This window comes from Schistocerca americana, chromosome 5 (assembly GCF_021461395.2).
Source record: "Schistocerca americana isolate TAMUIC-IGC-003095 chromosome 5, iqSchAmer2.1, whole genome shotgun sequence".
Lineage (NCBI taxonomy): Eukaryota > Metazoa > Arthropoda > Insecta > Orthoptera > Acrididae > Schistocerca > Schistocerca americana.
The window spans coordinates 292,154,668-292,176,120 of record NC_060123.1 but is presented as its reverse complement, the minus strand read 5'-3'; the positions used below and the strand labels follow the sequence as shown (position 1 = coordinate 292,176,120).

Here is a 21,453-nt window from a genome sequence, read left to right as displayed (position 1 = left end):
CGAACGTCTTCCTGTCGGGACACCTTCGTTCTGGAAATCTGTCTCGATACAAACGTACCGCGCCACGGTTATTGCCCCGTGCTAATCCATACATCAAATGTGCATCTGCCAACTCCGCATTTGTAAACATTACACTGACTGCAAAACCACGTTCGTGATGATCACTAACCTGTTGAGGATACGTACTGATCTGCTTGATGCTAGTACTGTAGAGCAATGAGTCGCATGTCAACACAAGCACCGAAGACAACATTACCTTCCTTCAATAGGGCCAACTGGCGGTGAATCGAGGAAGTACAGTAGATACTGACGAAACCTAAAATGAGCTCTAACATGGAAATTAAGCGTTCCCGGACACATGTCCACATAACATCTATTCTTTATTTGTGTGTGAGGAATGTTTCCTGAAAGTTTGACCGTACATTTTTGTAACACCCTGTAGATATCTTCTATGTATTTTATAAATTAAAATCCCCCACCGCGTTTTTCTATGTGTTGACTATATGGAGGTTAGTCTCAGGAACTACTGCAGGGATTTTGGTACGGTTTCTGGGGATAATTAGACTGATTCGCCATGAAGGACTACGCATGTAATTTATGACCTCTTCGCGATGCGTACTTAGTGTTATCGGTGCTAAGTATGCACGGCTTGCTAGTGAGGAAAATAAAATTTGTAACTTTACGAGCGGAATAAGAGTAATGGGGCTGGTAGAAGAGCTAAACAGCAGTAAATGGGTTATAGTACAGTTATCAGAATTGTGGAGAGAAAAATGATGAAGTACAGTAGGACTCTAAACATACGCGTTATCACAGAGGAGCAGATCGCATAAAAAATTTAAGTGTAGGCTTTAGTGGAAACTAGTAAATTAAAAACATTTTCATAAATAGTGAGTGATCCTCAAACAGAATAGCAAAATATACAAATGACATTCCATAGATATCATTGAAGTCTATGAATCAAAGTGATAACGCTGTGGTGAGATAAGGGGAGGAAGACAGTCACAAAACGCTACATAATTATAATTCACAGCACTTAACACGATTTTGGTGTATTTAAATATAGAAGTAGGACAAAAAATAAAGTACGATTCTACATTGGGAAATTTTTGGTATAGCGTCAAAAATGAATAGGCAATACCTAAGTACAGTCTACTGAAAACATTGTCACGTGCTATGTTTCATAAATTGTTCATATGAAAACAAGGAATCCCATCAGTAATAGAAAGAGAAGATGCATCTATATGATTGTATGGATCACGTTCGTAACTTTCTTGTCTCACAGACGGAAATATCTATTATTAAAAAAGCTTGACTTTCTTACCTCATTTCAGAGGTGTTTGAAGCAGAAGATTGCTTGAAACTTCCTGGCAGACTAAAACTGTCTGCTGGACCGGGACTTGAATCTGAGACCTTTCATTCTGTCGGAGGTATGCTTGTTAATTCTTGCACTTTAACAGTTGCAAGAACAATGCGAGAAATGAGACATTTGACAAGAAATGACCACAGCGTAAGTATTATATAACGGGGCTCCAATCAGTAAATACCGTATGCTACCGTGAATGGTGCTCGTACTGAGCACATCCCTTGCATAGTTTTATGTTTAGCCCGTCTGGAACATTAAAAACCGAAACGTGATCATACATTTGTTCTCAAGAGCCCCTGAACGTTGTTAGTAAATGTAACCGGGCCCATCTATAAAGAAACAAGATTGATGTCGCATATCGATATCTGAAAAAGTGTCCGCCCCTGGTAGCTCAATGGCAGTTGGCCTTTGGCTGTGCTACGGTGAGGACGCGCTGTTTGTGTTCCTGCCGCGGAGCGAGCGCTCGTGTTGTTTACATCGTACTCGGCCGTTTCGCGCGTGCCGTACTCAGCATATAGATCACTATGGCGCACCAATACAGAAAATCGACGCTCAAATTTACGTTCCGCAACGAATTTGCACGGCCCAAAGCACTCGAAGTCGAACGATTTCTACGAGAAGAAGTTAAAATCTCGGCGACTGACATTCTCGGAATTCACTTGTCCATTGTGAGTAGTATCGTATATGTCAAGATCATCAACGACGCAACATGTGAACGGATCCTTCGGGACACGAAACAGGGCCTCCGTTTCTGCCATGCTGATGGCAATGTGGGGACTGTGCACGTTATTCTGGCATGGGACTTCGCACGATCAGAATTTTCGACCTTCCTTTCGAACTACCGGCGGAGGACGTCGTGACAGCGCTGCGCCCCTACGGCACGGTCCATGATCATATTGCGGAAAAATGGACGCAATTCCAGACATATCCTGTGCTAAACGGCGTCCGCCAGGTTCGAATAGCACTTAAAAGACATGTACCTTCATATATGAATATCGGTGGCTGCCTTGCCATCGTCATCTACGATGGGCAACCGAAGACCTGCTCTGGTTGTGGGAAGAAGGGACACCTCAGATCAGAATGTATGCAACGTCGCATCACTCAACTGCCGCCGGCTGAAGCGGACCCGCCATCGCAGCCGACGCTACTTCCTGTGACTTATGCAGCAGCCCTCACGACAGCTACTACTTCACCACGACAGCCGACATCCACTGTTGGGTCGCGGCTCCATGCTCCAATACAGGGCGATGATGACACACCTGTTCCACAAGATACGGATTCAACTCCGATGCCGCCGCCCCCGTCGACTGATAACAACATACATGACGATAGCATGGCCGTAGACTCGCTTATTGTGCCTACGGCTGCCTTTGTGCCGGAACGTCGTGAATCTTTGCCATCGTCTGACACAGAAGGACACACCAGGAAGCAACGCTCTCCGAAGCGACGGAAGCGGAGGCGTAGAGCAACTTCCGAACGGGATGCGACACAGCCTCCAGAGGATGACGATTCCACCTTCAATGACGACGCTACCACAGAGGCATCCGCCATTTGCTGCAGTGTGGCACCATCGAACGAAACTGAGGACAAACCACATATATCTACAGTGGCAAAATCGGATGCCGAGCTGCAGGACAGATGCTGCCCACCACCTTCCGAAATGCAAGCACCCATGCCGTGTCCTGAGGAAGCTAGGGAGGCCGATCTTACTTTCAGTTCCCCGACGTGGGCGGATGACCACGACGACAACGGAACCATGCAAGTTACGCCAACAGGGCCCACGCCATTGGCGCAGGCTCTCTAGCAAGGACTGCCGGTGAGGTTTTGGGGGATGCGGAGGTGTCAATACAGTCAGAAGCGTCATAGGTAATTCCAGTCTTAATGGATAACTTAACACCTGCGGTTCGGCAGCAAGCTTATCGTATCGCCACGCTTAACCTCAACACGATACGAACGGCAGTGAAGATCCAGTTGCTGCGTGAGATGCTTCGTTCTTCGGATGTTGACATTGCCCTGTTGCAAGAAGTATATATAGCGGCCCTCCCCGTTTTCTACGGTTATGTGACATATGTGTCACCGGCGGACCGGAATGGCAGCGGTACGGCAATACTAGTGCGCGACGGAATTGCCATCGAAGAGGTGACTTACTTTCCGTCAGGAAGGGGGCTGGCGATCACAGCACTGGGAACGCGTATCATTAACATTTACGCTCCATCAGGAACTGACCAACGCCGCGAACGATCGCTGTTATACTCGGAGGATATCGCCCCCCTCTTTATCAGCCGCTTCGAGCAATATATCTTCGGGGGCGATTTTAACTGTGTGCTCCACCCCAAAGACCAAGTCCCACATTTCTCAACTTGTCAAGAACTTCGGCTCCTGGTTCGAGATCTGCTTCTCACCGACACGTGGGAGACAGTGCACGGTGAACGTCCCGGGCCGACATACCTTACTAGTCACTCCGCCAGTCGCCTAGACCGCATTTATGTATCACGAGCTCTAGCGCCGGGAGTATTGGACGCCGAACGTTGGCCGCTTGCCTTCTCCGATCATAGCGCTTTCATATGCACACTCACTCTACAACAGAAGCGGATATGGCGCAGCCGAGGACCCTGGAAGCTGAATGTGGCACATCTTCAAGCCCCGGAATGCCGTCAGATTATCGCCAACACATGGCTGGATTGCGAACGTCGTCTTCCCCGATACCCATCGACTCTAGCATGGTGGGTGGACTGTGCAAAACCAGCTTTTCGGCGTGTGCTAACGCAATTCGGAAAAGATATCGCAGCTTGGCATCGTCACACATTGGACTTTTATTACACGATGCTTCGCGAACTCGACAGCCAACCACCATCTCCAAACCGACAAATGGAAAGCCGCCGAATTAAAGGTAAAATATTGTCTCTTACGAGGAAACGTTTGGAGGGGGTCGTAGTGCGATCGCGACGTCAAGACCGAGTGGAAGGAGAAAACCCGTCTATGCATCACATCGTGCTCGACAGCCGCCGACGCCGACAGCAGCTGATCACGGACCTCGTATTGCCAGGTGGTAGGGTCGTAATGACTCAGGCGGCGGTTACAGAAGCCTTCGCAGATCACTATCGCCGGTTTTACGACGAGGTGAATACAGAGGACGAGGGAGCGGACGATCACGACATACTGCAGCACGTGTCGCACACCCTCGACAATGCAGCAGCGGCGACGCTGTTAGGTGGGATTACACGAGACGACATCGAGGACGCGCTTAACAAGGGAGCACTCAACAAATCTCCCGGGCCAGACGGACTGCCGCTCGAGTTTTATCGTACTTTCCGCGATCTCATGATGCCCCGATGGATCATCATGTACCAAGAACTGATGACCCCCGGTTCTCACGTGCCACCTGCATTCGTGGAAGGTCTCCTAATACCGATACACAAGCCTTCCAGAGGTCGGTCGAGGGCCCATTACAATGCTCAACTCGGACTATAAAATCTTCGCCCGACTACTCGCCAGCCGCATGAAGACGGTTCTGCCCCTCCTCCTCTCAATGGAGCAAACGACACAGGGCGGAGTGACCAACATGCAAACGGCAACCAGTGAATACAGGGATTTAATAGCCATCGCCACATCCTGTCGCCTTCGAGCTGCTCTGATCTCCACTGATTTCGACCGCACCTTCGATAGAGTTAACCACAAGTTCCTTCTGTCCGTTATGGCCCGCATGGGCTTCCCGCTTGACTTTCTCGACATCTTTCAGCGCCTTTTCCGTGGAGCTGCATCCCGTTTATTGGTGAATGGACGGATTGCGGGTCCTTTTCCGATCCGACGGTCAGTTCGCCAAGGATGCCCTCTCTCCATGATCCTTTACGCGATCGCACTCGAACCACTTGTCGGAGGGTTGAAAAACAGGCTCTCGGGCGTAGCATTGAGGGATCACACCTTTCACTGCAGGATATATGCTGATGACCTTCTATTACTTGTCCGATCTGGTGACGAGGTACGCTCGGTGATACAATGGATCAATCGCTATGGTTTGGCAGCGGGCAGCCTCATGAATGTGGCCAAATCGGTAGCGATGCCCATTGGGAGAGGTCTACAAGAGGACGCTTTAGCCCCACTCCCACTAGTTAACAAGATCCGGTTCTTGGGCATAACATTTACACAGGGCGTGCGCCGCACGGCTGCCATGAACTATGCACGATTACTACAGGCAATACGCACAGAAGTTCGCCGGAACTTACTTCGACGGATGGACCTCCTACAGCGTGTGGAATACCTCAACCTTCACGTGGCAACTAAGATGATTCACATGGCCCAGGTCCTACCGATACCGACAGCGATGGCACACAGACTGCAAGCAGCGTTTGGATATTGCCTTACCGCCGGACACCTATTCAAAGTCCGCTACGAAACACTCACCCTCCCTCCGCTTGATGGCGGACTGGGACTTATAAATGTACGAGCGAGGGCTACAGCGTTATACTTGTGCACAATGATGAAATTGTGGACCCACAAAGATGCTTCCCTTACGGGTCGTCTGTTAGAGGAATTGCTGCCGGCGTCTCTTCTGCCACCTGTCACGGTTGCGCACATTACACCCTCACTCTCGCACCTCTCGGCATTTATTCTTGAGTATAGTTACGTGCACCCAGACCTTCCCAACACTCGCCCTCTCCAGGCGAGAGACTTTTACAGACTGCTGCTAAGGTCCATCCCTCGCAATGTGATTGAGAGGAAGAGCCCTACTACCCTATGGCCTGCAGTGTGGAGAGCGGTCCAGAAGTCGTTCCTCCCCACGCGGGTACGAGCCGCGTGGTACCAGGTGGTGAACGGGAAGGTTGTAACCCGACAAAGGCTGCACGCTATTGGGATGGCGGATTCCCCCCTTTGTCCACATTGCCACCTCGTGGATACTGACGACCACCGTTTAACATGTGGATCGGCGTTAGAGGTATGGCTGCTAGTGCAGAAGATCCTCGCCTGCTACCTACGTATCGCGCCTCGCACAATTGAGCCACGGCTCCTCCTTTGTCCAGAGGATACTTATTTCCCACCTGCGAAGACTCATGCTCTCACATGGTTTAAAGGCATGTCCATATACTACCTCTTTCGAGATGATGAGAAGATGGTGCTTGATTACTGGCAATTTCTCCAGGACAGTCATAGCACACTTGAGTGTACACCCCGATACCGACAACTATTTGCCAACTATTTACGCAATGTCTTCGATAACCCCCCTCACAGTTGGGGAGTACCGGGCAGAGGATGACCGCCGTCATGAAGCTCCAAACGCTGCGAAATGTTGTGCCAATTTGGAACATGGCATCTGTACGCAGATGGGCCATGCACATGGAACGGCGTGCGGGATTTGGTTACGTTTTTTCTTTCTTTATTATCTATCACCACACTATTGGTTTCAAATTCTCTTTCATAGTTTAGAAGAAACTCTTGTTCTGTTGTTGCTACGGATGTACGTTCTAATTTTGTTTGTCGTAACTGAAAGACGCCTTTTTCCATCCATATATAAAAAAAAAAAGGTTGGCAGAGGAAAAAAAAAAAGTGGTCAGCACGACGGAATGTCATGCCGAACGGCCCGGGTTCAATTCCCGGCTCGATCGGAGATTTTCTCCGCTCAGGGACTGGGTGTTGTGTTGTCCTTATCATAATTTTATCCCTATCGACAAGCAAGTTGCTGAAGTATCGTCAACTCGAAAGACTTGCACCAGGCGAACGGTCTACCCGCCGGGAGGTCCTAGTGACAAGGCATTTCCATTTATCTGAAAAAGTTACGAGTGCTTGCTCCAAATTTGTTACGTGAAAAATCTTAAGAATTTTCAACTAAAAAAAGCTTTATTAACATTCTACATATTTATTCCTCATATCTACATACACTACTGGCCATTAAAATTGCTACACCAAGAAGAAATGCAGATGATAAACGGATATTCATTGGACAAACATAGATTATACTAGAACTGACATGTGATTACATTTTCACGCATTTCAGGTGCATAGATCGTCAGAAATCAGTACCCAGACCAACCACCTCTGGCCATAATAAGGGTCTTGATACGCCTGGGCATTGAGGCAAACAGAGCTTGGATGGCGTGTACAGGTACAGATGCCCATGCAGATTCAACACGATACCACAGTTCATCAAGAGTAGTGACTGGCGCATTGTGACGAGCCAGTTGCTCGGCCACCATTGACCAGACGTTTCCAATTGGTGAGAGATCTGGAGAATGTGCTCGCCAGGGCGGCAGTCGAAAATTTTCTGTATCCAGAAAGGCCCGTACAGGACCTGCAACATGCGGTCGGGCATTATCCTGCTGATATGTAGGGTTTCGCAGGGATCGAATGAGGGTAGAGCCACGGGTCGTAACACATCTGAAATGTAACGTCCACTGTTCAAAGTGCCGTCAATGCGAACAAGGGGTGGCCGAGACGTGTAACCAATCTCACCCTGTACCATCACGCCGGGTGATACGGCAGTATGGCGATGACGAATACACCCTCCCAATGTGCGTTCACCGCGATGTCGCCAAACACAGATGCGACCATCATGATGCTGTAAACAGAACCTGGATTCATCCGAAAAAAATGACGTTTTGCCATTCGTGCACCCAGGTTCGCCGTTGAGTACACCATCGCAGGCGCTCCTGTCTGTGATGCAGCGTCAAGGGTAACCGCAGCCATGGTCTCCGAGCTGATACTCCATGCTACAGCTAACGTCGTCGAACTGTTCGTGCAGATGGTTGTTGTCTTGCAAACGCCCCCATCTGTTGACTCAGTGATCGAGAAGTGCCTGCACGATTCGTTACAGCCATGCGGATAAGATGCCTGTCATCTCGACTGCTAGTGATACGAGGCCGTTGAGATCCACCACGGCGTTCCGTACTACCCTCCTGAACCCACCGATTCCATATTCTGCTAACAGTCATTGGATCTCGACCAACGCGAGCAGCAATGTCGCGACACGATAAACCGCAATCGCGATAGGCAAAAATCCGACCGTTATCAAAGTCGCAAACGTGATGGTACGCATTTCTCCTCCTCACACGAGGCATCACAACAACGTTTCACCAGGCAACGCCGGTCAACTGCTGTTTGTGTATGAGAAATCGGTTGGAAACTTTCCTCATGTCAGCACGTTGTAGGTGTCGCCACCGGCGCGAACCTTGTGTGAATGCTCTGAAAAGCTAATCATTTGCATATCACAGCATCTTCTTCCTGTCGGTTAAATTTCACTTCTGTAGCACGTCATTTTCGTGGTGTAGCAATTTTAATGGCCAGTAGTGTATTTTGTTCTCAACATGGTCACCCTAGCGACGAACCATTTCTCCCAGTTTGTTGAAATCGTCACTGTGGAATGTTTCACTTCGTTGACCCTCTGCTTGCACCATTTCATCACTGTCAAAGTGATGTCCTCGAAGGTGTTCTGTAAGTTTTGGAAACGGATGTAAATATGATAGAGCCAAGTCGGGACTGCAAGGACGATGATGGATGACAGTGAACCCAAGGCGTGGGACTGCTGCACTTGTCGCTGCGTTTGAATGCGGTCTGGCATTGTCATGCTAAAGGCGAAGTTGAGTGGACGAACTCTTCGAATTCGAAACTCGATTACAGCACGCTGTTTCTCTCGCACCGTCATAGTTATGTTACATACAGCCATGTGACGCTCTAGAATTCGCAGCCATGTGACAGCAGAGGGCTGCTAATTTGTAGACATCAAGAGTAATGATGTAGAATGGTAACACATAAAAATTCAGACGCATTACATTTAATCACGCCTTCGTACTATTACAACCGCGAAATAATTGTTCATCATTTATCGTAAACCATGTTGCAACTTACATCCTGTATAAAGCAGTCTTTCGGGAAATTTCGGCATATTCAAATACGATTTAAGTAGAAGTCAGTAGAAGAAAGATTTTTAATTTGAAGTAAGTCGTTTTATTGTAGTGAACTGCTAAACGCTTGGAGCAACGCACCGCCTCTTTGTTCAAAATCAGGTTGCAGAGCCGGTTTTTTCCCTTCCTCCCGAGCAAGCGTGTGCCTATGGCTATGGGATTTCTTTTTACACGTTTTACTGACTTTTGCTGCGCTGTAACACATCTGTAGTTTCCAAGATTATTTTCACATATCTTCAATCTCGGCTGAGCGTATATTTAATCCTCTGCAAGTCCATCTTTATACAAGATGATTGTCGGAGCTTGGCTGTTCATTCTAAAATGTCGAGTTAAAACGCCTTCAGCCGTCTAAATTTCCAGTTTTAAATGTGCTACCAGTTTCAGAGTTACATTACTCCATCCTCAGGCTAACTAACGGACGTGTAGGAAGAATCCCACTTCTTGTACAATCGAAATAGGGACCAGCTTACTATCACTGGTATCCGTATTTCTTCTTGACACTGCGGTTCCTTAGATTATCAGATTCAGACTGTTCTGCAAGTTTTTACGGCAGACAGGGTAAAAAATTTGTCACCCCAAGGATCACTTAAGCAAGCCCCGTGTAGCACCGCCTATACTCATGATAATGTCCTGAATTTAACATGAAAGAGACTCCACAATTTCTTTAGTTAGTCACTGATGAATCGAACAAGAACTGTCTGGTGAATTCCAAGTACAGAGGGGTCTACGACAGGGAGATGTGACCTCTAAAATGCTATTGAATTTAGTTTTAGAAAAGGTGATGCGGCAAATGCCGATAAATCCAGGAGGGACAATACTTAATCAGGAAGTTCAAGAGGTAGTATATGTGGATGACGTATCATTAACGGCAAGGAATGTAAGGGCACTAAAGGGGAACTACGATATGTTGGAGGAAGCTGCAAGAGAAGTAGGTTTACAAGTAAACATAAACAAAACAAAGTGTGTGGTGGTGGGGGAGCCCAATATAAACGGACAAAAGAATTCAATAGGAATGAGTGGCAAAGAATATGAAAAAGTGAAAACATTTAAATATTTAAGTTCTGTAATAATAGAGGACAATAAAGTAGCAGTAGAAATTCAAGAAAGGATAGCGAGTGGAAATCGTTGCTATTTTGCCTTGCAGAACGTATTTAATTTCAGGAATGTATGGGAATACAAAAATCAAAATACACATGACCATATTAAGACCTATAGTAATATATGGATCAGAAAGCTGGGTATTGACATTAAAGGAGGAGAACTGGTTATTGAGATGGGAAAGAAAGATACCGCGAAGGATTTTTGGAGCAGTGAGAGAGGAAGATGGCTGGAGAGTAAGGACAAATGTAGAACTACAAACACTTTTTGGACGGATACATATTATTGTTAAAACTAAGCAGGGAAGAATAAGATGGGCAGCACATTTACAGAGAATGCCAGAAACTCGGAGGGTCAAGAAAATTTTCGTGGGAAAACCTCACGTGAGAAGGAGAAGAGGTAGACCCAGGAAAAGGTGGCTGGACGATATGGAAGAAGATCTAAAGGCGATAGGAATAATAAATTGGAGAAGGAAGGCGATTGAAAGAGAATAATGGAGGCAGGTGATACAGAAGGCCACGGCTTTTCAAGGACTATAGAGCCAAGCAAGAAGAAGACAACAAGAAGTCATTGATGATTGAGTATCGTAGATCAGCGTATCACTCACTGTTCCAAATAGGCCCAGACATTGTCTATAAGGTTAATGTTTCATAATTAACCGTATCAGTGGAGGTGTGGCAGGATGCTTTCTTGTTCGTCACACACGGACCTGTGAGTGCAGCCCTGCGAGCACAGCTGTTATCGTCATGGAAGACGGTAGATTCCACAGAAAACTTTTCATGAAGATGTAGAAGGAAGTACACCACTCAGTCACTGAGAATGGTGAAATAAACATCCTGGTTCTTGTTCACTGAAATCCGAATGAGTGAGCCCAAGAGATGGTACGAAAACCACCAGCAAAACTTTACAGAACCATCTCCTGCCTAAAGTAATCCCTTCACACACTGTGCGTTAAACGCCTCCTTGTTCCCTCGCTGTATTCTGTGTCTTGCATTATTTGAAAACAACAAAATTGTGACTCGTCGGGCCACAGTAAACTTCTCCAGTCAGCTACTCTCTAGTTTCTGTGTTGTCTAGCCCACTGAAGAAGTGCAGCTTCCTGTGTCGCTATGAGCTATCTCCTTTCATGAGATACTCAAATACAACTACCCACTGCCTGCAGTTCCCTACGCAGAGTTCACTCGGAAACCGGTTGAGATAGAACTGACTTCACTAATAACAGCAGTTCCTTTTAAACCAGTTGTCGTCTCCAGTCGCTGACAGTAAGGATATTTCTAGGACTATTACTCATGCGCAGTGTTAACATGACTTTCAGTGGTACTCCTCGCAGGTGCGTTGTACAGCCTGGCAACAAATCAGGGGAACTTCATTCATGGTGTGGTCAGGAACACGTCCAAAGGTGATAGCTGCGTATGCCATTACCTCGTATCCATGTCGATCCATCTTACTGTATTGACTCGATAAGACCTCTGGGGTATCAGGTGTGCTGTTTAATGTACCCCTAAGAAGCTATATTGCGAACTCTGGTGATCTACAGAGAAGGCAAGCACACCAGAAGATCATGAAAATTTTAAGGAAACGACAATGTCACAACAGGAACATCTTACTGGAAAGGTCACTAAGTGTAGATAGCTTGATGAGAGGATGATCATCTTTATATAACAGAAACAAGTGGTCACTCTAACAATCAGGTTCAATATCGTAAAGAGTCAACATACTAATATAAGTGCATGGGCATTTAATAAATGATCAAGGGATTGTGATTGTGAAATATAACCTAGGCACTGGTTGTCTATCACGACAAAAACATAATTAGGAGAATAATTCGCTGATATGACTAAAGCCTGCAAGAACGGTTACTGGTTAAAGAAAGAACTCAGAAAAATAAGAATAAACAGTAGTATGAGCAGTACAGTACATGATGAAAGCAAGTAGGTGGCTGCAAAATGTTGAAACTGTGCTGTTGGCTTCCAATGGGAGCATAGCATTCCAACCAAATCAGTGATTTCAATCTCTGCCCATTCTTATCATAATTAATAATCCAGCATGATTGCGGAAGGCAACAGTGATAGCAGTTGGAGATTCTGAGTTCAGTTCGCCCTTTGTAGGTAGTAATAAAATGGAGACATCCTCCCATACGATAGCAAGGGTCATTAACAGCAAGTGTTTTCTCCTTGGTCATCAGCCATCAAGCTTTCGCTATCTTAATACAATAAAACATGGCCGTTTATGACAGAGCAGCAATCTCACTGGCCAATAGTGAAGACATTTCGAGTTCTGTCAAGTAATAATTTTGTAATAACATTAAACAAACTACTACTCCTGCAGATTTCTTTATTATTAACCAATAGTACTGGGGAGTGGGGAGTAAACTATGAAACCTCTCCCAGTCCATGGTACGATCCTGATGATAAAAAATAGGAAGACTTAAACATAGGCACGCATGAGAAATCGTGCGCTCTACGGAAAATAACACTGTTAACCAACGAGAAAACCTGTTCCCAACCTTTAAACCTAACGTTCTTACCCAGCATGGCTGGCCGGCCGGAGTGGCCGTGCGGTTCTAGGCGCTACAGTCTGGAGCCGAGCGACCGCTACGGCCGCAGGTTCGAATCCTGCCTCGGGCATGGATGTCTGTGATGTCCTTAGGTTAGTTAGGTTTAATTAGTTCTAAGTTCTAGGCGACTGATGACCTCAGGAGTTGAGTTGCATAGTGCTCAGTGCCATTTGAACCAGCATGGCTGTCAAGGCAAACTGCATTTCTCACATTGCAGAGTCTCTAAAAAGCTACACCTGACTTAGATTTTTATATTTCTGAAAGTATTCTTCAAACAATTTTTTTTTTTTTTTTTTTTTTTCCAGCAGATAGCGGGCCTCATATACGGCCTGGAATGCAGAGATGGGCGAAGCGGATTCCGTTCTCGGATACATCCCGCGGGAGTCGGCTTTCATATCTAACTTGTCTATAACGCTTCTCCCTTGTCCTTTAAGCGATCTCCCGTCTCGTCTCAGCCAGCTTGGAAGCTTTCAGAAAAATAACAAGCCCTCATCACAATAAAAAAGTAAAGTTAAGAGTTATTAGATGGTCTGCCACTGGTTCTACTGAATATTATGTGCATTCATGATGCACAATAAGAGTGCGACTGCATTGACCAAAGGGAATGACCATATATCGTGATGAGATATATTGCGTGACAGTTTTGGGCAAAATATGCTATGTAACAAGCTGACTGGCAAGTAGGCACCAATTCACTGCCATGACTTACGTCACTGATCGTATAACCACCCGTTACCAATTCTGCACAATCTATAGGGCTCCAAAGAAGCCAGTTTGCTCTTTTAAAGGGTGATATTTTCCTGTGAGCTTATGTATGACTGGTTAGAACATCCACCAGTAAGTTTTCTTAGAGGCACTTTCTCTGTGTAATTCAGAAAAATAGTTTTGAAGACACTGGTGACCATGTGAAGGATGAAAATGTATGGGGAAGGAAAGATCTGTCATTCAGGAACATGAGAGTCTGAGATATTCCTGATTTATTTAATAATGTCTTTTGGAATACATTCGACACTACAAATGTACATTCGGAGTCTAAGATTGCGTCTCGGGATAGTATTTTTATCACCACGTTGTTACATGCTTTGTATACATACTGGAATATCGAGACAACAGCACTGAACAAGTGGATAATTGGTAATGCAATTTGATATTGATGCAATAAGAGAAACACACCTCACTTCGTGTTGTAGTTGTTACAGTGGTGATGGAAAACTGTTTATGATTGTGTTATTTAAAAATAAACAATATCTATATCTATATCAAAATCTATACTCCGCAAGATACCTTTACGGTGTCTGGCAGAGATTACTTTGTACCACTGTCACTTACTACTTTTCCGCTTTAGTTGCTTGTGGTTCGAGAGAAGAAGGATTGCTTAGGAGGAAGCAATATACCGAATGACTATTGTAGGAACATACACTCTGGAAACTTTAACAGTAGACCATACCGTGACGCAGAACGTGTCTCTTGCAGCGTCTGCCACTATATTTGGCTGAGCATTTCCGTGAAATTTCGGGCACACTAAAAGAACCTCTATTAGAACGTGTCGGTCTTCTTTGGGTGTTCTCCATTTTCCGTTTCAATCCTATCTGATACGGGCCTCAGACTGACGAGCACTATTCCTACACTGGTTGAACGATTGTTTTGTAAGCTACTTCCTTTTCTGATGGACTTCAGTTCCTAAAGAATCCCCCGGTGAATCTGTCTGGCATTTGCCTTAACCAGGATTAGCGATTATCGCTCCACATCCATACTCCTTGATATTTTATTAAGATTTCTTCTTCCAGTGACTGTTCTGCAATTGTGTAATCATACAATAAAGAGTCTTTCAGTCTGCGTATTCGCAACACGTTACATTCGTTCGCTTTGTGTGTCAGTTGCCAGTGTCGATCGTTCCCAGGTCTTCTTGCGTTTCACTACTTCTCCATGTAACAGAAGATCACCCGCGAAAAGACTTATGGAATTTCCAGCGTTATCTAACAGGTCGTTTATGTATATTGTGAAAAGTAATGATCCTTTAACACTACCTTGGGACACACTCGAACTCACTTTCAAGTTTGTAGACCTCTCCCCGTTCAAAATAACATGATTTGTTCTATTTGCTAGAAACTATTCAGTCAATTACAATTCTGTGATTCTTGAGTTTCTCCCGGCGTATTTGATAATCAAAATATCCACGGGTGTACCGCCGGTCTACAGTGTCCAACGGGCACAATATTTCGGCGATCATACATGTTGCCATCATCAGGTGAACTGACGGACTGAGCTCCTGTGAACGTGCCAGCACGGAGATCCGTACGCTATGGCTGCTCAGAGGGAACTCGGTTCGGTCAGCAGCACACTCTAATTTCTTCCTCTGTCTTTAGAGAGAGGTTGTTTTCTGCGAAGGTTTTTGTCCTATTCGGACATTTCCTTCAATTTTTGGTGAGTTTTTGGATGTGCCTATCTTTCGTTAATTCTGTTCTTTAGAGTATCGTGTGTTTCTTTTCTGTCACTCTAGTAGTGACGGTTTTTTTTTATTATTTTAAGCGACGAGTAATGCTTTTGGTCTTTTGTATCGGTCTGGTACGTTGTTGTACCGACCAAGTGAGTTTATTAGATCGTTTGGCGACCTTTCCGCGTTGGCGTAAAACTGCTTCGCCAGGGTACGGAATCGCGTGTTTAATTTTACAATGTCTGCCGCTATGTGGAGGTCTTCCGTCGGGAAGCGCGGCGGTGTGTGTAGGGCTATTCTGAGCGCTCTGTTTTGAATTTTTTGTAGCCGTTCTACCATCGATCTAGCAGCGTAACCCCATACTGGGCACGCATACTCCAGTATCGGTCTAATTAGACTTCGATAGACGGCTACTCCTGTGCTCGGGTCAAGGGAACTTGTACTGTTCAGTATTGGGTAAAGGATTTGCATCCTGCCTAGGGCCTTTTTGCGAACCTCCTCGATGTGGCACTTCCAAGTCAGACGCTTGTCTAGTGTCACACAGAGGTACCTCGCAGAGTTTCTCCAGGGGAGGTTTTGGCCCTGCAGGTGCAGCATTTGGTAGGGTCTTCTGGGGGGGCGGCGTTTACCGAGACGTCTAGTCATCAGCATGGCTTGGGTCTTCTCAGAGTTAAGTGAGATTCGCCGTTGTTTGGCCCATTCGTCTGTCTTGTTCAGGGCGGTTTGAAGACGTCTCGTGACCAGGTTCCTGTTTGTTGAGCAGGAGAAGAATGCAGTGTCATCAGCATACTGTGCTGTTTGTACGTGTTGTGTGGTTGGTATGTCTGCGGTGCAGAGACTGTACAGGGTTGGTCCAAGAACCGAACCCTGTGGTACCCCTGCATGTATTCTTCTCCTGCTTGACAGTGATGTTTCTACTTTTACGGAGAATGTCCTACCGGAGAGATAGCTTTTTATAAGTTTCACAATCTTTCCGGGGAAGCCCTGGGTGTACATTTTGTGGAGTAGCCCGGTGTGCCAAACAGAATCAAAGGCTTTTGCCACGTCTAGTAAGACTATCCCGCAGTAGCCTTTGCGGTTGAAGCTTTCTGTGGCTGCCTCAACCACCCTCATTATTTGTTGGGGGGCCGAATGATGTGGGCGAAACCCAAACTGGAATTTGGGCAGGATTTGCTCTCTTCTGATGTGATCCTGTATCGGTACTAAGAGGAGGCGCTCATATAGTTTACTGAGGGTAGGCAGTAGACTAATTGGTCTGTAGTGTTGCGGGAACACCGGGTCTTTTCCAGGTTTTGCGATCGAGACTACTTCAGCGTGTTTCCACTGTCTCGGGAATTTTAGCGATCGCGTAATTTCGTTAAGTATATCTGTTAAGTGTGTTATTGCCATGGGCGGGATATGTTTTAATAGTTCGTTGGTGAGCTGGTCGTGGCCTGGTGCCTTTTTTGTTGGCAGCGATTTGATGACACTAACCACGTCTTCGGAACTGAAGATCGGCGTGTATTCCTCATCGTCGTCTGCCTCTAAAAAGGTGGCCAGTTGTCTGCGGACGATTGCGACGTGTTCTCTGTCTTGTACCTCTGCTGGCGTAAATTGTTTTTCGAACACGTCTGCTAGCGCATTTGCTTTGTCTTCAGTGCTGAATTGCAGTCCACGTTCACCATGCAGAGGGGGTATTTTTGCGCGTCTTCTCGTGAACTCCTTTGTGGCTTGCCACAAGCTGTGGTCATCTAGTCTGAGAGTTGATAGTCGTTCTGACCATTGCTGGTTGCGATACTCAGTGAGTGAAACTTTCAGCTCTCTTTGTAGTCTGTTGAGCAGCCTCCTTGTGGTTTTGTTCCTAGTAAGTTTCCATTCTTTGGCGATCCTATTTTTGTGTCTTATTTGGGCAAGCAGGTGCTGTGGGAGCTGCCTGGAGCGGGGGGCTCCCGCTGGCGCAGGCGTTGCTTCCTCAGCTGCTTGCAGGATCGCTTTAGCGAAGTCGTCCAGCGCTTGTTCAGCAGTCTCTGCTGTTGGAGGCGGGGCTTGGGCAAGTTCAGCAGCTATTCCGTTGCTGAACTGTTCCCAGTGTGTTCGTTTGTAATTTGTGGTGCGCTGTGGGAGCGAGAGCCATTCTCCCATGTCGACCTCTAGGATAACTGGATTGTGGTCCGACGACATCCTGTTTATCGAACTGGCAGACACAAAACCCGTGACGTGTTTCGTGAGTGCGATGTCGAGGACGTCCGCCCTGTTTCCGTTGTTTGGGAAGTGGGTGGGCTCCTCGGGGCCCCGTACCTGAAACTGGTGGGTGCGCGCGAGTCGTTGCAGTTGTCGACCAGCTCTGTTGCTTACTCGTGAGTGCCAGTCTGCGTGCTTGGCATTGAGGTCTCCTCCTATTAGGAGCTTGCCTCTTATTCTCCCTAGTGCAGCTATGTCCTCTTCTTCTAACGTTTGGGGAGGGGGGCGGTAGGCTGCAACGACTGTGAGGGGCTCTGTTACAGTGGCAATTTCTATTGCGACTGTTTCAATTTGGCGAGTTACACTTGATGGTGTCTAATACCTCGTTTGACATATACTGCAACCCCGCCTCCAGCGGTAGGCCGATCGCGTCTGTAGCAGTTGTAGTTAGCTACAGATGCTCTTACACCTGGCTTCAGGTGTGTTTCGGCCACTAAGCATATGTCAATGTCTTCCTCTTTTATGAATTCCCTGAATTCGAGGACTTGCTGGAATAGACCGTTTGCGTTGAAGACGCACATTTTTAGACCTTGTATGTTAGGTCGTCTATCCATGTCGGGGGGTGGGGTTTCCTGATGTCATCGCCGATGACGGCGCCTGCTTTGCTGCCGATGAGTGTTCGGCGGGGTGTTGAGTCATGGTGGCCAAGATGTTTGCCAGTTGGTTCACCTGAGCCTGAAGGGCGTTTATGGTCGCTGCTAAGTGTTCTACCGAGACGTTCTGTGTCGTGTCACGCAGACTGGGCTCTAGTGAGTAGGGGGGGGGGGGCTTCCCTAGGCGATTCTCCGTTGACAGGAACGTGGTTGTGCGGAGGAGGGCGAGTTGGGGCACTGACGGTAGACGAGTATGTCCTGGATTGAAATACCCTTGTCGCTGTGGATCTTGGATATCGGCTTGGTGGTGGTGGTGGAGGTGCGGTGCGATGCTTTGCCCCTGCTGTCTGTGGGTGCTTTCCCCTTAGGCGGTCCCTAGCTTTGCGGAATTCCGGGCACCCCAGGTAGCTGGCAGGATGCGCGCCTGCACAATTGCAGCACTTCTCCTTGCCCTCCCCCTGCGGTACCGGGCATTCCTCGTACTTGTGCTTTTCACCGCACCTGACGCACCTCATAGGCATGTCGCAGTCCCTAGCCATGTGCCCCACTTTTTGGCAATTGAAACATCGCCCTGGGCCCGATCTTTTCTTCAGCTTCTCCGGCGTGACTGTTACCCTCATGATCATTGTCACTTCCCATATCTTTCGATTCTGGGCGGAGTCGCGGTGGCGGCCGATTTAAATACCCTCCGTCCGTGGCGCGCTCCGTCCGCTGTCCGCGCCCCCGCGTCACGGTCGCGCGGTGGAATAGATTGCGACGGTGTCTGAGATGACGTCGGAGTGATGGCTCTGTCCGCCGTGGTCGTCACAACTATACGTTTGCTCGATTTACTTCGCTGGTTCCCAAGCCTTGCTAAGAGTATTGCCACAGTCACGGTTTATGAGGTCGTCATTGGTGCGAATTTAGATGGCCTCTCTAACAACGCTGTCCCAGTATCTCGACGTCTGTACCAGAATCCTCGTGCGGTCATACTCCATGGCGTGATTTTCCGACAAACAATGTTCAGCGACCGCCGACTTGCTCGGATACATCAGTCGAGTGTGCCTCTGGTGTTGACGGCATCGATCCTCGACGGTACGCATCGTCTGGCCAATATACGACTTGCCACATTGACACGGAATTTGGTACACGCCGGCCTTCCTCAAACCGAGGTCATCTTTGGCGCTCCCCACCAGTGCACGAGTTTTATTCGGAGGACAAAACACAGTTCTTCAAAATGCGGACGATTTTCCCCGAGAGTGCGCCTGTATATGGAATAAACGCAATGCCTACCTCCTCCCTCGTGATTTCATCCATCTCCACAGGTTGTGCTGTAGTGGTTGGGCGGAGAGCACGTTGAATCTGCCACTCTGAGTACTCATTTTTTCGAAATTCAATTCTCAGATGTTCCAATTCCTGGGGTAGACTCTCTGCGTCAGATATAGTACGCGCCCTATGTACTAGGGTTTTAAGTACCCCATTCCTCTGTGAAGGCTGGTGGCAGCTGTCTGCGTGCAAATACAGATCAGTGTGCGTTGTCTTCCGATACACCCCATGACCCAGGGTGCCGTCAGACCTTCTCTTGACCAAGACGTCAAGGAAAGGTAATTTACCCTCCGTTTCAGTCTCCATAGTGAATTTGATGTTGGGGTGTATGGAGTTAAGATGTGTAAGGAAGTCAAGGAGTTTATCCATACCATGTGGTTAGATGACGAACGTGTCGTCCACGAACCGGAAAAAGCAAGTAGGTTTCCATTCGGATGACGACAGGGCTTCCTCCTCGAAGTTCTCCATGTACAAATTCGCTACCACCGGTAGCTTTCTGGATCCTGTGGATGAACAAAGCGAGCTATGTTGTTTTCGGAACCCATATCGATACCTCGACAGCAGGTTTTTGGCCTCCAGAAGTGTTATAATATGTGAAAATAAAACAAGTTCTTATCTTAAAATTAGTGTGTTCACTTAGATCTTAAGACGTTTATCTTGATCTTATCATCATGTATCATATTACAGTTTTCTGTGTAAGAGAATATCAGTACGACATTGATAAAAAATAGCAGTAGGAATATGAGCATCATCTACATAAAACTATTACAGCCTCTTCCAGAGCGAAATTTTAATTATGACGTTTGGAAATATCACGTACTCCCTACTATACTAACCAAATCAGACAGAAGTTAAGGAAACAAAATCAAGAATGAACACACAAAATAGTTAAGGTCAACAGTTGAAAGTGCAAGAGGCAATACAGATAGGCACACTGGTAAGATGGGATTACAACAGTTAAACAGATAAATTAGAAACCAAAAATTTGACGTAAGAAGGATGTTAAACATGTACCAAAACACTACAGTATCATTCTAACATGAGAGGATAAGTTGTAGAGTCTCACGCTGACTGCTGCAATGTAACGATGGGAACCGAAAGAAAAAAAATTCCTAGTTAGAAGGAAAATTATGAAGTATTGTTCCTAAAGCGTTGAGCTGGGGATTGCAGGATAATTTCACTGTATTTTAAGATAGAAAATTAGTGTAAGACCTTTTCGTCTTGTAGTTATTCCTCATGGTAAGTAGCAAGTGGAACTTATACTAACTAAACATTGGTACTAATATCCCACTGACGGATTCCATTACTGTTGCCTTTCAACTGCAAAGTGTGGCAGTATGCACTATAATTGCGTACTTGTTTTATTGTTTAGCAAAATATTGTCTGACGCGAGAAACAGTCCTACATCGAGCATCGGTTGTGCAACTTCATTTGTATCAGTTTAGAATTGCACAAAACGTGATGATTCCTGGTCTGCATGTCAACGCACACAGTATTCTGCACAACGTTAAAAAAAAGTGCTTAGTAACAGTTGGTAGTGCTTAAGTCTCAGAGTAAACGATAACACTGATGAAGGTGCAATTTATCATCGGTGTCTCCCATGTTGGCTCGTGATCTACTTTCCATTGATCAGCATAATGCTTTAAGAAAGTAAATATTCTGAAGATAAATTAGAATTGGGTAAAAACTAGTTCCAAAAATAAACCATTATTTCATTAAATGACTGGTTTCGGCTACGTCGTAGTCTTCAGTTCGCATACTAACACAACCTCCACGGTTACCTATCGTAGGTGCAAATCTCTTCGTCTGTGCATAAGCAGTAAACCTATTTTCTGTAATGAAGCGAATCAATTTCTATAGTTTCCTTCCTCGTCTGCACCACCATATTCCTTCATTACTAAATTTACTGCTTCTTAAGTCGTGCTAAAAAGCTCTTTTCTTCCTGATTAGATTCCTTACTTATTCATTAGTTATCCCTTCTAACTGTATAG

At 46.4% G+C, this 21,453-nt stretch overlaps 1 protein-coding gene across 1 annotated transcript in view; it reads right to left on the bottom strand.

The window, feature by feature from the left end:
* LOC124616321 overlaps positions 1-18,777 on the bottom strand; it is a 44,934-nt gene extending 26,157 nt beyond the window's left edge. The window contains exon 1 of the mRNA XM_047144627.1: positions 18,430-18,777. Coding sequence (XP_047000583.1) covers positions 18,430-18,777 — 348 coding nt within the window. The remainder of the gene's footprint in view (positions 1-18,429) is intronic.
* Positions 18,778-21,453: the final 2,676 nt, after the last annotated feature.